The sequence below is a fragment of the Myotis yumanensis genome, unplaced genomic scaffold (assembly GCF_028538775.1).
Source record: "Myotis yumanensis isolate MYYU_CA2020_CCGP unplaced genomic scaffold, mMyoYum1.0.hap1 SCAF_2, whole genome shotgun sequence".
Classification (NCBI taxonomy): domain Eukaryota; kingdom Metazoa; phylum Chordata; class Mammalia; order Chiroptera; family Vespertilionidae; genus Myotis; species Myotis yumanensis.
Genome location: NW_027223753.1, coordinates 78,717,970 through 78,736,416, shown reverse-complemented (window position 1 = coordinate 78,736,416; position 18,447 = coordinate 78,717,970). Strand labels below are relative to the sequence as shown.

The 18,447-nt window shown below is 38.1% G+C and overlaps 1 protein-coding gene across 8 annotated transcripts in view; it reads left to right on the top strand.

The window, feature by feature from the left end:
• Positions 1-30: 30 nt before the first annotated feature.
• The window catches only part of KDM1B (lysine demethylase 1B), a 59,917-nt gene continuing 41,500 nt past the window's right edge, over positions 31-18,447 (top strand). For 2 of the 8 annotated variants that reach the window (XM_070405665.1, XM_070405660.1), the window contains exons 1-7: positions 33-129; positions 442-485; positions 4,611-4,710; positions 5,483-5,610; positions 6,771-6,860; positions 7,815-7,926; positions 11,003-11,119. In XM_070405665.1, the coding sequence (XP_070261766.1) occupies positions 4,624-4,710; positions 5,483-5,610; positions 6,771-6,860; positions 7,815-7,926; positions 11,003-11,119 (534 nt within the window). In that variant the 5' untranslated portion in view covers positions 33-129; positions 442-485; positions 4,611-4,623. Of the gene's footprint in view, positions 130-441; positions 486-4,610; positions 4,711-5,482; positions 5,611-6,770; positions 6,861-7,814; positions 7,927-11,002; positions 11,120-18,447 lie in introns of those variants that run through there. The other 6 variants (XM_070405664.1, XM_070405661.1, XM_070405666.1 and 3 more) reach the window with 6 other exon arrangements.

Here is an 18,447-nt window from a genome sequence, read left to right as displayed (position 1 = left end):
GCGGGGGCGACGGCCGAGCGGGGGCTGCGGCTCGCGGCGCGGATCGTGCAGCCCCGTGCGCGCGGCGCGCGGCTCGGGAGGGGCGCGCGCGGCCCGGGGCGGAGCGCTCCGTCCCTCACGCTCTCGGAGGTGAGGCGCACGCGGCTTCGGGATGACCGAAGGGGCTACGGCGGATTTGGGGTGACAGCTCTGCACAAAGCAGCTTGGCTGGGGTGCAAACCCTCCTTCTCCCCATGCGCAGCGCTCCTCGCCCAGGTGGGAGGTGGATGGATGCCCTAGGGGGCTGATACCTCCCTCTCCGGATTGGAAGCGGGGTGCGGGGTGGGGATCACTGCTCGAGGAAGAGAAATTCCCGGGCCAGGGTGTTGCGGCGACGGGGTTCCCTGACTCGTCGCGTTGAGGGTGTCTCCTAACCCCGTACACTATTTTCTTTCTCTCCAGCGCTGCCGTCTCCCCGCGACTGCCTGCACCTTTTCAGTGCTCAGGTGAGCCCGGAGGTTGTTGCTTCTCCGACTTCGGAGAACAGACCGAGAAAGCTTTTCGGAAAGTGAGGCGGCTGCTGCGGGCACAGGAAACGTTGGGGATCCCTCCGGGGGACTGTTCGAGCCCTGTCACCTGGGGAGTGTGTGCTGCGTTGGGGAAAACCCACAGCCCTGAGTAGGAACTCCCTTGCTTGTTCTCAGCCGGGAGTGTGGCGGTGAGGAGCCCGCACAGCCCTGCAGGTGTCCTGGTAATGCTCCAGCGCAGCCACCACGCGTGGAGGCTCGACGGGCATTGCCAGGTGCTGGGGTAACTCCCTCCGGGCTGGGAACCCGGAGCTGGCAGCCCGATGACGGTAGATGTTAGTCAACAACCTGGCAGCTGGCAAGTGAAACAGGAAGGAAGAGGAAGGCCCAGCTGTAGAAAGTTGGGGTTCAGTGATATGGAACCTAGCCAGATAGAGGCCCAGCCTTCCCTTTGGAGAGCGCACAGAAGTCCATAGACCAGTCCATTTGGGGAGATCCATCACTCCACATTCACACACAACTCAAGACTTTTGTGTTTTGTTTAGGTGGTTTTTTTAAAAAAAAAAATTTATATATATATATATATATATATATATATATATATATATATTAATGGGAGAAAGGCATTGGGAGGGAAGGTTTCTTAAGGAGATACATGAGAAAATGACCATCAATAATTAATAGTTTTTCAGGCAGGGAAAGTAATCAAAGCATTCAGGCCATTGAACTGGATCCATATTTTGGAAAATTTTATTAGTGTGGGTGCAGTGAGGTGCTCCTCCTGCTTTATTTTAAGTGGCCAAAAGGGAAATTCCTGTTTCTGTTGTCTGAAGATGTTTGTAGTAGTTGGTTTTATTTTTAGAAATGCTGATGCCCCTACAGATTTTTGTTCCAACATGGAGTCATTTTGATTCTTATTTTTATGAATAGTGTGAGTTTTTTTAAAAAAGTCTTTTTGAATAATGTATTTCAGAAAAAAACCACTTTTTTTTGGTCACATTAAAGGAAAACCAAAGTTCTGAATTTAAAATTAGGGAGATATATGCTTATAAAGTTATAGAACATGAAACATACTCATTGAATTTAAAATTAGATGTGCTTATTAATTTGCAGAAGCAGGTGGAAAAGCACTTCCAGTATACTAATTTGTTTTAATGATACCTTTGGTCAGTATTTCTAGATTTTATTTACTTTTAAATCCTCATCCAAGGATATCTTTTTATTGATTTGAGAGCGAGAAAGAGAGAGAAATATCAATGTGAGAGAGAAACATCAATCAGTTGCCTCCTGCATTCGCCCAGACTTGGGATTGAACCCCAAACCTAGGTTTGTACTCTGACAGGGAATCAAACTCACAACCTTTTGGTGTATAGGATGGTGCTCTAACCAGTGGTCGGCAAACGCATTAGTCAACAGAGCCAAATATCAACAGTACAATGATTGAAATTTCTTTTGAGAGCCAAATTTTTTAAACTTAAACTGTATAGGTAAGTACATTGCTATTAACTTAATTAGGGTACTCCTAAGCCTTAGGAAGAGCCACACTCAAGGGGTCAAAGAGCTGCATGTGGCTCATGAGCCGCAGTTTGCCGACCACGGCTCTAACCAACTGAATCACCTGGTGAGAGTTCTGAGATTATATTTAAAAGAACAAAAATTATAGTCCTTCCAGCTTTACTTAAATTTTTTTCCTACATTTAAGCCCCAAGAATCCAACAATAGTGAAAATACAGAAATTATAGCAAGTGTCAATAAAGGATGAGGGCACATAACTGTTAATCGTATAATTAAAGGTGAAAATGTACCACCCTAAAAATCTTCAATCATATTTTCCCCAGACAATACAGACTTAATAATGGCTTTTATAGCTAATGTATTCATTTGCTCTTAACCATTTTTTGATTTGTATCATTCTTTAATGAAATTAAATACATATTTTCCAGTATACAGTTGTACTTAAACATTTGATGAAATTTCTATGCTTTTTTTTTTAAGAATGCTTGCTTTCCTAGGGTCAGATGTTGCATGAACCTAGGCTGATTATACTTATGTTCCTAAACCCCACATTAAACTCAAATATTTACTTATTTTTTAAATATATTTTTATTGATTTCAGAGAGAGGAAGGGAGAGGGAGAGACAGACACAACAATGATGAGAGAGAATCTTTGATCTGCTGCTTCCTGTACACCCCCTACCAGGGATTGAGCCCTCAACCCAGGCATGTGCCCTGCCCAGGAATTGAACCGTGACCTCCTGGTTCATAGTTCACTACCCAACCACAGCCACACTAGCCGGGCTAAACTCAAATATTTTTGTGGCAATACTTATGCATACTGTACATTTACAAATACTGTATTTACATATGCCTTATTTGTAGTTCATTTTAAAAATAATGTGGGATATATGTTTTTCAAAGAGATTTGTTAGATTGGACAGCTTTTTGAAAATATAAATGTGGTCCAGAAAGCCTTCTTTGGGCTTAGGTAGGTGGTAGTGTTTTTAACATTGTTAATGTTTTATCCATCTGTATCCAGAGTGCTGTAGAACTAAATGACAACTTATTTAATGCTCGATGAACTATAATGCATTTCAGAATATGTGTAGAGTTAATGTGTTCACAACTAACATGATGGTTTTGAGAAAGTGAAGAGTGAGTTAAAGGAAAATCGTAACATTGTTGTCAAGATTTCTCAAAGTCGATGTAGATAGAAAACTGAAAGTTTTCACACATGATGTTGATAATCTATTAAAAATACTCTTAGGAGCGTTAGCAGAACTCACAGGTAGTGAACAATAGGATTACAAGCCCCTCAAAGCTTTTCTTCAAAATTAAGATTACATACAAGCATACCTCGCTTTATTACACTTCAGTAGTGTTGCAATTTTTTGCCGATTGAAATCAAGACCTCCACCAGAAAAAGATTACCACTCACTTTATAGTGATACTTACTTCATTTTGGTGGTCTAGAACCAAACCCACAATATCTCCAAGATATGCCTGTATGTGGAATTTGTATCTAATGATAATACTTTTCCACTTTCAAATTTCTTATCTATGGGTGTGTTCGATTTATTTTGCATGAGTGTATATGTGTGTAGTAAATACAATGGATTGGAGAAGGAGATGTGTGATAATTGTAGAATTCACATATCATTGAGTATTTACTTCTGATAAGCATTTTTCATTCCTTATCTAACTTAATTGAAAAAAAATACTAATTTGATAACTCAATCTATCATGGTTACCATGCATTATTTTTCTTCTAGACTTTTGGTTCTTAATGTTTGCTTAGCCATGCTGTTGTTAGACAAGTTTGAGAACTTAAAAAATTTTCTAGTAGAAGATACAGTAACTGCCCTGGATAAGTAGGTCAGTTGATTGGAGCATAATCCTGATAGGCCAAGGTTGTGGGTTTGATCCCTGGCCAGGGCACATACAAGAGAACCAATTAATGCATAAATAAGTGGAACAACAAATCAATCTTTCTCTCTTACCCTCACCCTCCTTCTCTCTCTATTTAAATCAATAAATTTAAAAATTTTTAAAAGATACAGTAACTAACCTAGATTCCTATATTTGGTAGTGACTAGATGGTGTGCCTGAGGTTTATTTGTTGGGTTTTACTGAGTAGGAATGAATGAGGGTTTTTGTTTTTTTTTTAAGTATAAGAGATAAAAATTCAGGAACTGCTAAGAAGACATAGTAAGATGGAGAGAAACAGGCAAAAACTAAGTGTTTTTATACCTTGAATTTTACAAACAATGTGATTTGTCTGTTGGTCACTTGTGTGGTGTTTTTCTCAATTTTGTATTTTTAAATGTACATACCAATAGTGGATAACATTTATTTATACTTATAATATGCCAGTCCTGTTTAAGTAGCTCTCACGGATGCTATAATAGACTCTTGCCATGCCCATTTTATGTATGAGAACACTGAGGTCGTAGAGAAGTTAAGTAACTTGAAAGCAGTGGCTTCACATTCAGGCAGTGTAACTGCAGAGAATATGTTATTACCTAGTACTGCATAATAACTGTTCTAGAATGTTGGAGGTATTAGCAAATGTTAATGTTTAATGGTTTAAAAATTTTTCTTTTGCAGACTATCTGATACAATGGCAACTGCACGGGGGAGAACAAAGAAAAAAGCATCTTTTGATCATTCTCCAGATAGCCTTCCTTTGAGGAGTTCCGGTAGGCAGGTATTACTCATTTGTTCATTCTGTGCACCTGTTTTGAGCACACAGAATTATTCTGATTGGCACTGAAGAATTATAAATGAAAAGATTATAAACTTGTAGTCTAGTTGAAAAATTCACCCTGATATAGAGATAGAATGTAGAAAAAAAGCATACTGGCAGGGGGAACTGCAAAGATAGAGACATAGGGTTTGAATCGACATGGGGTGTTCAGAGAATTGCAGCTGTGTAGTTGGCTCCAGGATGTGAGCTGGGGTCAGCTCATGCTTGGTGGGAATTTGACATCAGCTTGTAGCCATTTGGGTGCTGTTGATGGTTTACTTACTGCCATCTTTTTTGTAGGGCTTTGTTTCCCCCCCTAAAGAAAAATCTTGAATGATGTAATTATATTTCTATAATTTTCCTAGTTTTTTTTTAATATGCAATACTGAGAGGGTATAACTGTTCTAAGGAAAAAAAAAATCCCCATTTGAAAGTAGCTTTTATTTTGATTGATACAGCTTTTTCCCAAAAAAGGCTTGCATGCATTTTAGTTTTCTACTCAGACACCTATTGTTAACATGCTGGTTCTGTATTTCAGGCAAGTTAGTGAATTATTTGCACAGTACAGTCTCAAGGAAATTGCTATATTGTTAGCTCCTAACCTACTGCCAGGGTGTTGTTAATCTGCAAGTTTAGAACTCCTAACATGGAGGTCATTTCAGTGGTAAACCTTCCACCACATTCACCCTTGGCCATTCTGGTGAAATCTTAACCCCAGCTGGTTCTTTCTTAGGCAAAGAAAAAAGCAACGGAGATGATGGATGAGGATGAAGACGGTGGGTCAGAGAAGAAGTATAGGAAATGTGAAAAGGCAGGCTGTACTGCAACGTGTCCCGTGTGCTTTGCAAGTACTTCTGAAAGGTCTGTTCAGATGACATGTCTTGGCCTCATATTCCTGCCTATGAGAGCGTTCTTTGTGAGAACATCATCCTCAAAGATAGTTTTACTAAAGATAGATATAAATACTGTAAGTCATCTAATAATAGAGACATTGCCCGTACATCCTGTACATACCACACCCTCCTATATGATCCTCCTGTAGACGTAGCCATATCAGCTCTGCACAGTGGCCAATCAGTCTCCTCAAACCCCACCGACTGAAGCGGAGCTGCTTTTGTGAGCTGAGAGTGGAATGGGGTCAGGGATGGGGACACGGCAGAGAGAACTGTGGAGCTCCCTGTAGACCAGCGGGTGTTTACTTTCTCTAGGCTTCCATCCTCCCTCACACTACCTACCTCTTTTCCCAGTAGACATAGTGAGGCTAACTGCACTTGCCATTCTTATTGGGATAACACAAGCTTGACCTTTCACTTCCAGAGAAAAATCTTCAACGGAGGCTTAAGACTCAGTGAAACCTGGAACACAAATCCCACTTTTTAATCACGAAGCGTGGTGGTGTTAGCGTTCATTGTGGCGTTAGATTTCATTCTTTTACTACATTATTGGCTGTTTGACAGATCATGTTTGCCAGACTTGCCTGCTCAAGGGTTCTATTCCAGCTGGCCAGATTCATTCACTATTCAGTAGTGGGACAGATGTTCTTACTAGAGACCACACTTCTCTCCTTCACCCACGTGCAGCTTGCGGCAAGCACAGTGACATCCCTTGTTTTGTGTCATAAAACCTTATCATGGCTCCAGGGAGTCTTGATAAAACTCCTAAGTCTCAGGCCCTTGGTGTACAACCAGATCCATTAGGTCCTCTGGTCTAAGAACTTGTGTCCTCACCATGTGTTATCACCTATCCATCATCCATTCCACTTCCCCTGTTATTAGCTACTGGTTGTTAGGATTGTAAAGAGAGAATGCAACATGGGCTCATAGGAGATGCTTGGTACATGTTTGTTTTTTAAAGTGAAGAGGATAGGGTGGGTTGGGAGGGAAGGGGGAAATCCATTTTAGTGAGACAGAGGGAAAACTTTATTGTTGTTATTTTTGCTAAAATAAAGGAGGCAAATGAAAAAAAAAAAGTGAGAAGAAATGTTATTTATTACCAAAGCTGCATGTTTTTGCTGTTTTCAGATGTGCCAAGAATGGCTACACCTCCCGATGGTATCACCTCTCCTGTGGGGAGCATTTCTGTAATGAGTGCTTTGACCATTACTACAGAAGGTCTGTTCTCTCATCGTTGGAGGTTTTTGTAGTGGAGGGGGTCAGATGGTTAAGGCTGAGCCCACAGGCTTCCTGAATTATTCCACTGTTGCAGCCAGCCATGCCTGCATTGACTACAACTTGCCAGACCTTTATGCTGTAGTTTGCCTGTGTGCGTGCTTACGTGTGTGCACATTCAAGGTTCAAAACTATCTGCTTCAATGAGACAGTTATTCTCTTTAGTCTGCAAGATCTGAAAGCTCTAGGACAGGGGTGGGCAACCTTTTTGTGAGTGCGTGCCAAAACCAGCAAAATCTCTTGACTCAAAATTCTTCTGCGTGCCAACCCTAATTTTTTGAGAACATGTTATGCCTACTTGAATCTCTTAAGGTGTACGTATGTGAAGAACCTTGAAAAAATAATAAAATTCATTCGAGCGACAAAAACACAGTATATGATGATGAAAAATACATTTATTTTTTAATGTATACATGTTATGTAAAATTATTTCTTTATCTAAGATGCACCTACACTGAATTTATCTGAAAAATAAAAAAGTCGATATTAAGAAAAAAATTGTAAATGGAAGATTATAAGAGAGGGTTTCGCATGCCAGCAAAAGTTACTGGCGTGCCATGTTTGGCACGTGTGCCAGGGGTTGTCCACCCCTGCTTAGGTGCTGCTTTACTATTCTGTGACAATGCATAGGGGGACGAATGCCAAGATTTGGGGGAAGGTACTGACAACTAGAGGGAGCTTGGACAGGCAGGTAGCAGCTGTCCCTTCCTAATAGTTTTAGATTTTAAAACTGATAGGAATGCACCTGACCCAACAGGCTCTTTTATGGGTACCATAATAACATCCCCCTCTTCATAATATGGCTAGTTAAGTCCTTTACATAAGATTTTCTAACCTGCCTTCTGTTTTGAAAACCCAATTGACTTAGCTTGATATGTTTATTTTTATTATTTTCAGCCATAAGGATGGATATGAGAAATATACTACATGGAAAAAAATATGGACTAGCAATGGAAAAACTGAACCTAGTCCCAAAGCTTTCATGGCAGACCAGCAACTCCCCTACTGGGTAAAAAGCACTTGTGCACCTAAATGCAAGAAAAATGGATAAATACTGAACTGGGGGGATACTGATTTTGGGGGAATTTTTCTTTTACTACATTTATTGTTTTATGTTTGTTAAAGCAAATCACATTTTTTATTTTTATAGGAAACTTCAACATAGTATAAAGAAGAAACTAAAGACTTATCACCAGCTGGTGATAGCCATTGTTAAGCTTACATATCTCTTATCTTTTCTTCTGATAATTGTCTAAGTATATCTTTAAAGACAATTTCATGCTTTATATAAAATTCTAATAAGGTTTAACATTTTACTTTGAATATAATTTTGTTAACTTTTAGCTTTTTTATTAATTTAACTTTATATTATTTTTTCCATTTAGCTATTCTTTGAAAATAAATTGTAGTATTGCATATATTAGATAAATATCCCATCATTTAATAAATGATTTGCTAAATTTTTTAATATCACAGGTAGATTTGAGCTTCTCTTGCACACTTAAAAATTAATTTTTTTTAAAAAAATGAAACTTACATAATATAAAATTAACTATTTTAAAGTATACCATTCAATGGCATTTAGTACCTTGACTGTGTTCTGCTCCCACCACTTCTATCTAATTTCAAAGTATTGTCATCATTCACAAAGCAAACGATGGCAGACCTCTCATTTTTATATACCCTAGTCCAGGGGTCCTCAAACTTTTTAAACAGGGGGCCAGTTCACTCTCCCTCAGATCGTTGGAGGGCCGGACTATAGTTAAAAAAAAAACTGTGAACAAATTCCTATGCACACAGTGGCGGCAAAAACACCCGGCGGGCCGGATAAATGTTTTTGGCGGGCCGCATGTGGCCCCCCGGGCCGTAGTTTGAGGACCCCTGCCCTAGTCCAGTGGTCGGCAAACTGCGGCTTGCGAGCCACATGCGGCTCTTTGGCCCCTTGAATTTGGCTCTTCCACAAAATACCACATGTGGGCGCGCGCACGTACAATGCGATTGAAACTTCGTGGCCCATGCGCAGAAGTCGGCTTTCGGCCTGGGCGAGTCTATTTTGAAGAAGTGGCGTTAGAAGAAGTGGGGGGTGTCTGTCCGTCGGGCGACAGGAAACGCGGCGCAGGCGGGCCGAGGGATATGCAGCGCGGGGGAGGCACACGACTCATGCATGAGTTGAGTGAGCCAGTCAGTCAGCAGTCTCATTGTGCAGTGGTTAGTGCTAGTCACGTCCGCAAATCACGCGCGGGTGACAAAAGATAGACGAAACAAGTATTCAAGACGAGTGTGGATGGGAGAGTTGGAAGGGGTCGACCTCAGCGAACGTACCTAAATCAGATTGAGGACATTTTTAGCAAAGGCCAGCTTAGGAGTACCCTAATTAAGTTAATAACAATGTACCTACCTATATAGTTTAAGTTTAAAAAATTTGGCTCTGAAAAGAAATTTCAATCGTTGTACTGTTGATATTTGGCTCTGTTGACTAATGAGTTTGCCGACCACTGCCCTAGTCCCTTGCAAACATTAAATTGATTTTTGGCTTTATGAATTTACCTATTTTGGATGTTTTATATAAAAGAATCATATAGTATGTGGCTTTTCATGTCTGGCTTTCACTAACCATAATGTTTTTGAGGTTCATCCATGTCTTAGAATATGTTAATTCTTTGTTCCTTTTTATGAGTGAATAATATTCCATTATATAAATTTGTCAAATTTAATTTATGTAGTCATCTGTTCATGAGTGGTTGCTTTCACCTTTTAGTTATCCAAAAAGTGCTGCTATGAATATTTATGTACAAATATTCATTTTAACACCCGTTTTCAATTATTTCAATACATATCTAGGAATAAAATTGTTGGGTCACATTCTATGTTTAATTTTTTGAGGGTCTACCAAACTGTTTTCCTTAGCAACTGCTGCAGCATCTTTCATTCGCATCAGCAATGGATAAGGGTTTAAATTTCTCCACATCCTCACCAATTTATGTCTCCCCATCCTTTTTTGTTGTTGTTCTAGCTATTTTGATTTGCATTTCCCTTATGACTAATGTGCCTTTTCATGTGCTTGTTGGCCATTTGTACATCTTCTTTGAAGAGATATCTGTTCAAATCTTTGCCCATTTTAAAATTGGGCGTTTGTCTTTTGTTGTTGAGTTGTAAGAGTTCTTTATTCTGGATACTAAACCCTTATCAGATATTAGGTTTGCAAATATTTTCTCCTATAGGTTGTCTTTTCACTTTCTTGATAGTATCCTTTGATGCACATAAGTTTTTAATTTTGAAGTTTAGTTTATTTGTTTTTTCTTTTGTTGCATATGCTTTTGGTATAATATCTAAGAATCCATTGCCAAATCTAAGGTCATGAAGATTGATTCTCCTAATTTTCCCTCTAAGAGTTCTATCATTTTAGCTCTTACATTATGGTGTTTGATCCATTATGAGTTAATTTTTGGATATGTGTGAAATAGGAATCCAGTTTCATTCTTTTGCATATGGATATATGCATGCTTTTTTAAAAAATAAACTTTTTATTTTGAAATAATTTTAAATTTACAAAAGAGTTACAAAATAATACCGAAAGTTTCCAGATGTTCTTTACCAGTTTCTCCTAATGTTATCATCTAACACACCATGATTGTTTGTCAAACTAGGAAATTAACATTAATACAGTACCAATAACTATATTATGGACTTTTTATGGGTTTCATCAGTTTTTTCACTAGTGTCTTTTATTGTCTCAGGATCCTATCCAAGATACCACATTGCATTTAGTGCGTAGTTTGTGACTCACTGTAACTAAATTTAACACTGATTATTTCCTTAGGTTAGAGCTGGAAAACCTTTCTGACAACAGTAGTCATCAGATCCTATTGCACTTTTTTGGTGCCTGAGCTAGTATTAAATCAGAAATTATGGGGTAAAAGTGTGTTATATGGGTAATAGTTATGTAAGGGAGAAGAAGAGTACTTAGAAGTACTAGAAGGTTGGTCAAATCATGTGGCGAAGATGGCAAAGTGAGTGGTAGAGGAGAGAAATGCAGGCTCAAGATTAGCCAACTGATTGACCTTGACATGTTACTTTCCATTTAGGTTCAGTGTACAAAACCCGAGTGTGGAAAATGGAGGCAACTTACCAAGGAAATCCAGCTTACTCCACAGATAGCAAAGACCTACCGCTGTGGTATGAAACCAAACACTGCTGCTAAGGTACGATCTCTGTTGGTTTTTCTTTTGAATTCATTGCTAGGTTAATTTAGTTGTTAGTAAATAGTAATGGTATGTATTTCTTGTTTACTGTATTGCTCATTGTATCAGTATTGTATTGGTCCACTTACATATAACAGAACACCAACTACAATGGCTTAACCAATGGAGGATTTTATTTTTCTCTCATTATGAGCAGGGTTGGTGTAGTTGCCCAAAGAAGTCTTGTTGTTCCTAGTTCTGCTACAAGATGGTTGCTGCACCATCAGCCTTTCTGTCCAAACTCTAAGCAGTAAAGATGGGAGAGTCAGAGAGCAAGAGAGCTGTGCCAGCTGAGTCTCTCCCTCTTTAACTGGGAGCTTTCCTGCAAGTTCCAACAGTAGATTTCTATTTATATCTAATTGGCTGGAATAAGATTATGCAGCTACTCTGACCAACAATAGAGACAAAGGAAGAAAATCCTATATAAAAAAAAAGAAAGAAAGAAAGAAAGAAGAGAAAATCCTATATAATAAAAGGCTAATATGCAAATTGTCCCCTTGGGAGTTCCACTGACTGGGAGTTTGACTGCTTGCTATGATGTGCGCTGACCACCAGGGAGCAGTGTGGAATGAAGGAAGGCCCCAGCCAGCAGCCAGCAGTGGGGGGAAGGAAGGCCCCGGCCAGTAGCCAGAAGGCCCTGATCGGCACTGATCACCGGCCAGGCCTAGGGACCCTACCATTCATGAATTTTGTGCACTGGGCCTCTAGTCCTATATCATAAAACCCTAATATGCAAATCGACCAAACAGCAGAACGACCAGGCTCAGTGATGCACACTGACCACAAGGGGGCAGATGCTCAATGCAGGAGATGCCCCCTGGTGGTCAGTGCACTCCCACAGGGGGAGCACTGCTCAGCCAGAAGCCGGGCTCATGGCTGGCAAGCGCAGTGGCAGTGGTGGGAGCCTCTCCCACCTCCACTGCAGGCAGGTAGTAAGGAGCGAGGGGTCCTGGAGTGCGAGAGAGTGCAGGCCAGACTGAGGAACGCCCCCTCAGTGTGCCAGGGTTAAAGGTTAAAGGCTTATAGTACAGAGAGGTGATTTTTTAATATATGTGCGTGAATTTCGTGCACCGGGTCTCTGGTATTTTTGATATTTGGCAGTTACTTTTTAAAATGTGTAATTGCTTTAATGGGTTAAAGCATTCATTTACACAAATGTCCCTGGTTTCTTCAGTACATTAAAAAATGTTAGAAGTCATAATCTTGGGAGTAAAATACTTCTTTTAAAAAATTGAGATATAATTCACATGTCATAAAATTCACAATTTTAAAGTATACAATTCCATGGTTTTTGGTATATTCACAATCATCACTTGCAAAATATTTTCTTAGTTCAAATATTTCTCATAAAAGAATGAATGAAAACTTTTATAAAGTTTATTATCAAGTTTTTAAAGCCTAGGAGTTAAGATATAAATATTATTAAAGCAACTTATATATATTGTAAACATTTGGAAAATTTTGCTAAGTGAAATGGTTAAGAAATAGGGTATGGACATTTAGGAATTATATTGGTATTATTTTAAATTTTACATAAGTATTACATGAATATAATCTCAGGGTTTTAAAAAAGTAAATTGAATATGTGTGTGTGTGTGTGTGTGTGTGTGTATGTATATATATATAATACAGAAATAAAAAATGAAAGTCCTCCTTAACCATTTCCTCCTTTTCACCCTAATAGGTAACTACTCTTAATAATCTATCCTACTAAAACAGCAATTTTCAACTGGTACGCTGCAAGAATTTTTAAAACATGCAATACTTGACTATTTAGTCAGGGTTACAGACCTCTTTTCCCTTAGATTGTCAAAAAAAAAAATTACAACAGCCAACACAACAATAGCCATCTGGTGTGAATGAATCAAAATAATACCAATTTTTTTTGTCAGATTGGCAAAAAAAAATTTTTTTTGGTGTGCTGCAGGGTTTTAGTAATTAGTTTATGTGTCCCATGAAATGAAAATTGCTGTATTAGAACTTTTTTTATGCATTTGAATACATGTTTCTGTTTGGCACATCTTTTAAGGCTCTTGATACAACTTAACTACTTAAAGGTTAAAGGCTTATAGTACAGAGATCATTTTTTAATACATATATGAAATTGCATCTTTTAAAAATATTTTTATTGATTTCAGAGAGGGAGAGAGATGGAAACATCTATGATGAGAGAGAATCATTGATTGGCTGCCTCCTGCACGCCCCACACTGGGGATGGAGCCGGCAACCCTGGCATGTACCCTGACCGGGAATCGAGCCATGACCTCCTGGTTGATAGGTTGACACTCAATCACTGAGCCACGCTGGCCGGGCTGCATCTTTCTTTTAATTGAGTTATAATATATGCACAGATCTTCAATAAATTTTATTGAGTTTTGGAAAATGTCTACATTGTGTAACCAATACCCAATTAAGGTATACTTTTCTACTACCCTAAAAATTCTAGTTATTTCCTTCCCTACCACTAGAGGCGATCACTGTTCTGATCTTTATCAGAGTTTTGTCTGCTCTCTTTATTGCTGAGTGTGGAATACCACAACTTGTTTAACTATTTTCCTTTAAGGGCATTTGTGATGTTTTAATTTTTTTGCTATTATGAATAAAACTGTAGTGAACATTCTGTGCAGGTGTTTTTTGTGGACCTATGGTTTCATTTCTTAAAGGTAAATACATAGGAGTGGAATTGTTGAGTCAGATGGTAAATTTATATTTTAAAACTGCTAAATGGTTTCCCACAGTTGTAGCATATTGAAACATTTGGTGGTGTTACTCTTATAAAAAATTTTTTAATTTTATTTTAGCTGTTCTAATGGGCATGTACTGGTATGTCATTGTGGTTTTAATTTTCATTTCTCTGATGGCTAGTGATGTTAAGTATCATTTCATATGCTTATTGGCCATTTATACCTTGTCTTTGGAGAAATATCTGACTAAGACTTTTTTAAAGATTAGGTTTGTTTTGTAGAAGTTCCTCAGTAATCTGGATATGAAATAAAATCTTGAATATTTTTCCTGGCTTTGTCTTACCCTTTTATTTACTTATCAAGAGATGAGAAGTTTTTAAGTTTGAAGCCTAGTTTACTCATTTTTTTATGTTTAGAACTTTTTGTATCTTTTCTGAGAAATCATTGACTACCTCTCAATTTACAGATAGTCTCATATGTTTTCTTTGAGGAGCTTTTTTTAGTATTAGCTTTTACATTAAGGTCACTTATCTCATGTTAATTTTTGTTTTTTATGCGAGGTATAAGGTCAAGATTCAATGTTCTTTTCATATAAATATTTAGTTGTTCAGTACCATTTGTTGAAAAGACTGTTTTTTCCCTTGAATTATCTTGGCTTTGTTATCAAAAGTCCGTTGGCCATACATGTTGGTCTATTTCTGGACTCTGTTTCATTGATCTCTTTGTTTATTCTTACCCCAGTGCTCAGCTGGCTTGAATATTGTATCTTTATAATAAGTCTTAAAATGAGGTAGTGCAAATTCCTCTGTGTTTTTGTTTTTCAAGATTATTTTGGCTATCCTAGGTTCTTTATGTTACCATATAAACTTTATTATCAGCTTGTCAATATCTACAAAAAAGCCTCTCGGATTTTTTTTTTTTTTTTTTGTCATGCATTGACTCTATAGATAATTTTAAGAAGAATTGACATTCTTACATTTTTTCTGTCTTTTAATCCATGGGTCAGCAAGCTATGGGTCAAATCTGCCTCCCCCCCCCACCTGTTTTTGAAAGTAAAGTTCTATGGGAACACAGCTTTGCTCAGTCATTATGTATTGTCTGTGGCTGCTTTCATGCTGCAGTGGCAGAGTGGTTGTGACAGAGACCGTATCATCCACAGAACCTAACATTTACTACCTGGCCCTTTACAGAAAACATTTTCAACCCCTGTTGTGACCCCGAGCATGTGTATCTCTCCATCTTCTCAGGGTCTTTAATTTCTCCCAACAGTGTTTTCTAATTTTCATTGAGGATGTCTTTTGTTAAATAGATTTCTAGATATTTTGTGTGTTTTTTTCCTGTGATTGTAAGTTGAATTTATTTTTAACTTCATTTTCAAGTTGTTTGTTGCAATGACATAGAAATACAATTTTTATTTGTTGATTTTATACCCAGAGGCTTTGTTAAGTTATTAAATTTATTAAATTTCATAGGTCTTTTTGTAGATTCCTTTGGGTTTTCTATAGTTGCAACAACTATGAATAAAGGCTGTTTTGCTTTCTTAAAAAACTCATCTTTTTGCTCTTTTTTTCTCTTGCCTTACTACACTGGTCAGGACCACCAGTACCATGTTGAATAGAAGTTGGAGCGTAGACATCCTTGTCCTATTCCTGACATAGGAGGAATGTGTTCCGTATTTTATCATTATGTATAATGCTGGCTGTAGCTTTTCACAAATGCCTATTATCAGATCAAAGAAGTGCCTTTGTGTTCCTAGTTGAGAACTTTGTATTATAAATGGAAGTTGGACTTTGTCAAATACTTTCTCTACATCTTGTATGATGAACATGTGGTTTTTCTCCTTTCATCTGTAAATGTGGTGAATTAGACTAATTCTGGAATGTTGAAACTACCTCACATTCCTGGAAAAAATCTCATTTGTTCTTAATGTATTATCCTTTTAGTGAATTGTTGGATTCAGTTTGTTAATATTTTGTTAAGGATATTGGCATCTGTGTTCATGATGACAGTTTTCTTTTCTTGTAACGTTCTTCTTGGGTGTTGCTGTCTGAGTTATGCTGGCTCCATAAAATGAATCCAGAAGTATATCCCTCTTCTCTATTTTGTTAAAGAGTTTGGGTAATGTTGATATTTCTTCTTTAGCATTTGGTATAATTCACTAGTGAAGTAATTTGGGTCAGTTTTCTTTGTGAAAAGTTTTAAAATTATAAATTCAGTTTCTTTAACATATATGGCAATGTAGGTGGTTTTATTCTACCCGTTTTAGAGTGTGGATGTGTTTTTCCAAGAGATTTGCCTGTTACATCTAGATTGTCAAATTTGTTAACTTAAAGTTGTTTGCACTGTTCCCTTATTGTCCTTTAATGTCAGCGAGCTCTATGGTGATATCCTTGTTTTTATTTTGGATGTTGGTAATTTGGGAGTGAAGGGTAGGAAGCACAGATCTAAGCCTGGGACCAGGGTCCTGGATTGAACAAATCTTGTCCTGAAACCTTTCAGTTTAGCCTTTAATTGATTCTTGAGCGCAGTCTTCAGAGTAGAAGGCCTCTCTGAGGAATAGAAGGGGAAACAATGGGAAGGGCTGACACTGAGGTATTGCGTAATTCATTTTTCAGGCTGAGTGCGCTGATGGGAATTGCGGTTTGAGGAATGAAGGTGCACGAGCTTGTGTGGCAAAGGGGAAGCTGCCGAAATAATGTCATGGCTGCACTGGATTTAACCAGGCCCTGTGTCCAAGATTACTTCTCAAGCCAAAAGTAGACTCAGTGGCATTTCATTATAATGTATAAAGGAGAGTTTAACCAAGAGTAGTAAAAAATAGCAGACTATTTTAATAGAAATTAGACTTTGGGCAATTTTCATTCAACCTATTTCTGATGTTTCTAAACAGTTATTCTAACAAAATATTTTTGGATGACTTGCTTACTAATGTGTGTTATTAAATACTGGGTATAATTTTACATAAAAAGTTTATATTAAAATCATTTTGATTTGTGCTTTGACTAGCTTTAGTTCAACTATCATTTGGAATTACTAGTATACATAATCCCTCCTTTCTTTTACCTGCCGACAATGGAATGTACAACTTTAACTTCTTCTCTACTAATTGTTCAAATGACCCATGTCCCTTTTTTTGTTTATTTGACTTTTTGGGGGGATGGTAATTGTCCTTTTCCATTTTTTTTTAGTTTAAGTAGTTTTTGAAAAGTCTGAATTCTTCTTTAGAATGAGTTTATTTTTAGAGCAATGATATATGTTCATTACTGAAAAAGTCAAACAGTATAGAAAAGGACAAAGATGATAACAAAAGAAAACTCATGTAGTCATCATCATGAAATAACCATACTAAATGAGATTTATTTAACAGTATATCTTCATCTTCATGTATTTCAAGCAAAAGAACTGGCTGAGAACTTTCCATGTTAAGAAATAGTACTTACTATGCATGCTGGTTTTATGTAAAATGATTGCGTACAGCAAAAGAAGCCAAAGTGAAATAAGAAGTTGTTCAACAGCCAGAACCGGTTTGGCTCAGTGGATAGAGCGTCAGCCTGCGGACTCAAGGGTCCCGGGTTCGATTCCGGTCAAGGGCATGTACCTTGGTTGCGGGCACATCCCCAGTGGGGGGCGTGCAGGAGGCAGCTGATCGATGTTTCTCTCTCATTGATGTTTCTAACTCTCTATCCCTCCCCTTCCTCTCTGTAAAAAAATCAATAAAATATATTTTTAAAAAAAGAAGTTGTTGAACATAGGATAATTATTTCTTCATCTCCAGAAATAGTAGTAGAATCACTTTGTTTCAGTTGCATGTTTCAATTTTAGGTATTAATTCACGCCCTGCTATGAAAGTGGGAAAAGGAAATTATGTCACACGTTATCCCACTTCCCCTTTTCCTTGCTCCCAATTTTTGTTAGTGTTTCGTGTTTTAGTTTAGTGTACTCCGTCAGAGTGAATGTACCATTTATTTTCCATAACCATCATCCCTCCATTGCTTACTCTTGCTTCTGTATTTACTGGGTTTAATTCTCCCCACAGTTTCTCTCACCACAGTTCCTTCTACCCCAAGTTCTTTATTTTGATGCATCACGTAGTTGAATGTATTTTAACATCAAGAACTTTTTTTCCGGGAGGACTGAGAGGTCTCAGATTCCTTAAGCTTTTGAAAACTTAATTGCCTTTCTCTCCTTCCAAACCCTCTTAAAGTTGAAGGCTTCACAGTCTTCTTAAATGCCAGCTCCTAAGTAGAGTATCATGTTTTACACTTCTTCCCCCCCCCCCCCCCACCCCATCCCCAGATTGTCCCTTGAGAGCTACTGCTTCAGGCTGTTACTGTCTGTAGCCTGAAGTTTTGAAATATTTATTTAAATGGTGTTTATTGATTCAGAGTCCCTTTGGTTTTCAGCTTGGTATTCAGTCAAGGACAAAGTCTGGAAAGGTTTATTTGTAAAATAACATTAAAAAGAATGGGAGCAGACTATGCACACTGTTTTGGGGCTTGCTTTTTTCCATTTAGTATGTCTTATAGATATTGCCATCTCAGGACCTAAAGACTTCTTTCTCTTTAAAGCCTGTATAATACTCTACTGAGTGGATGTAACCTGATG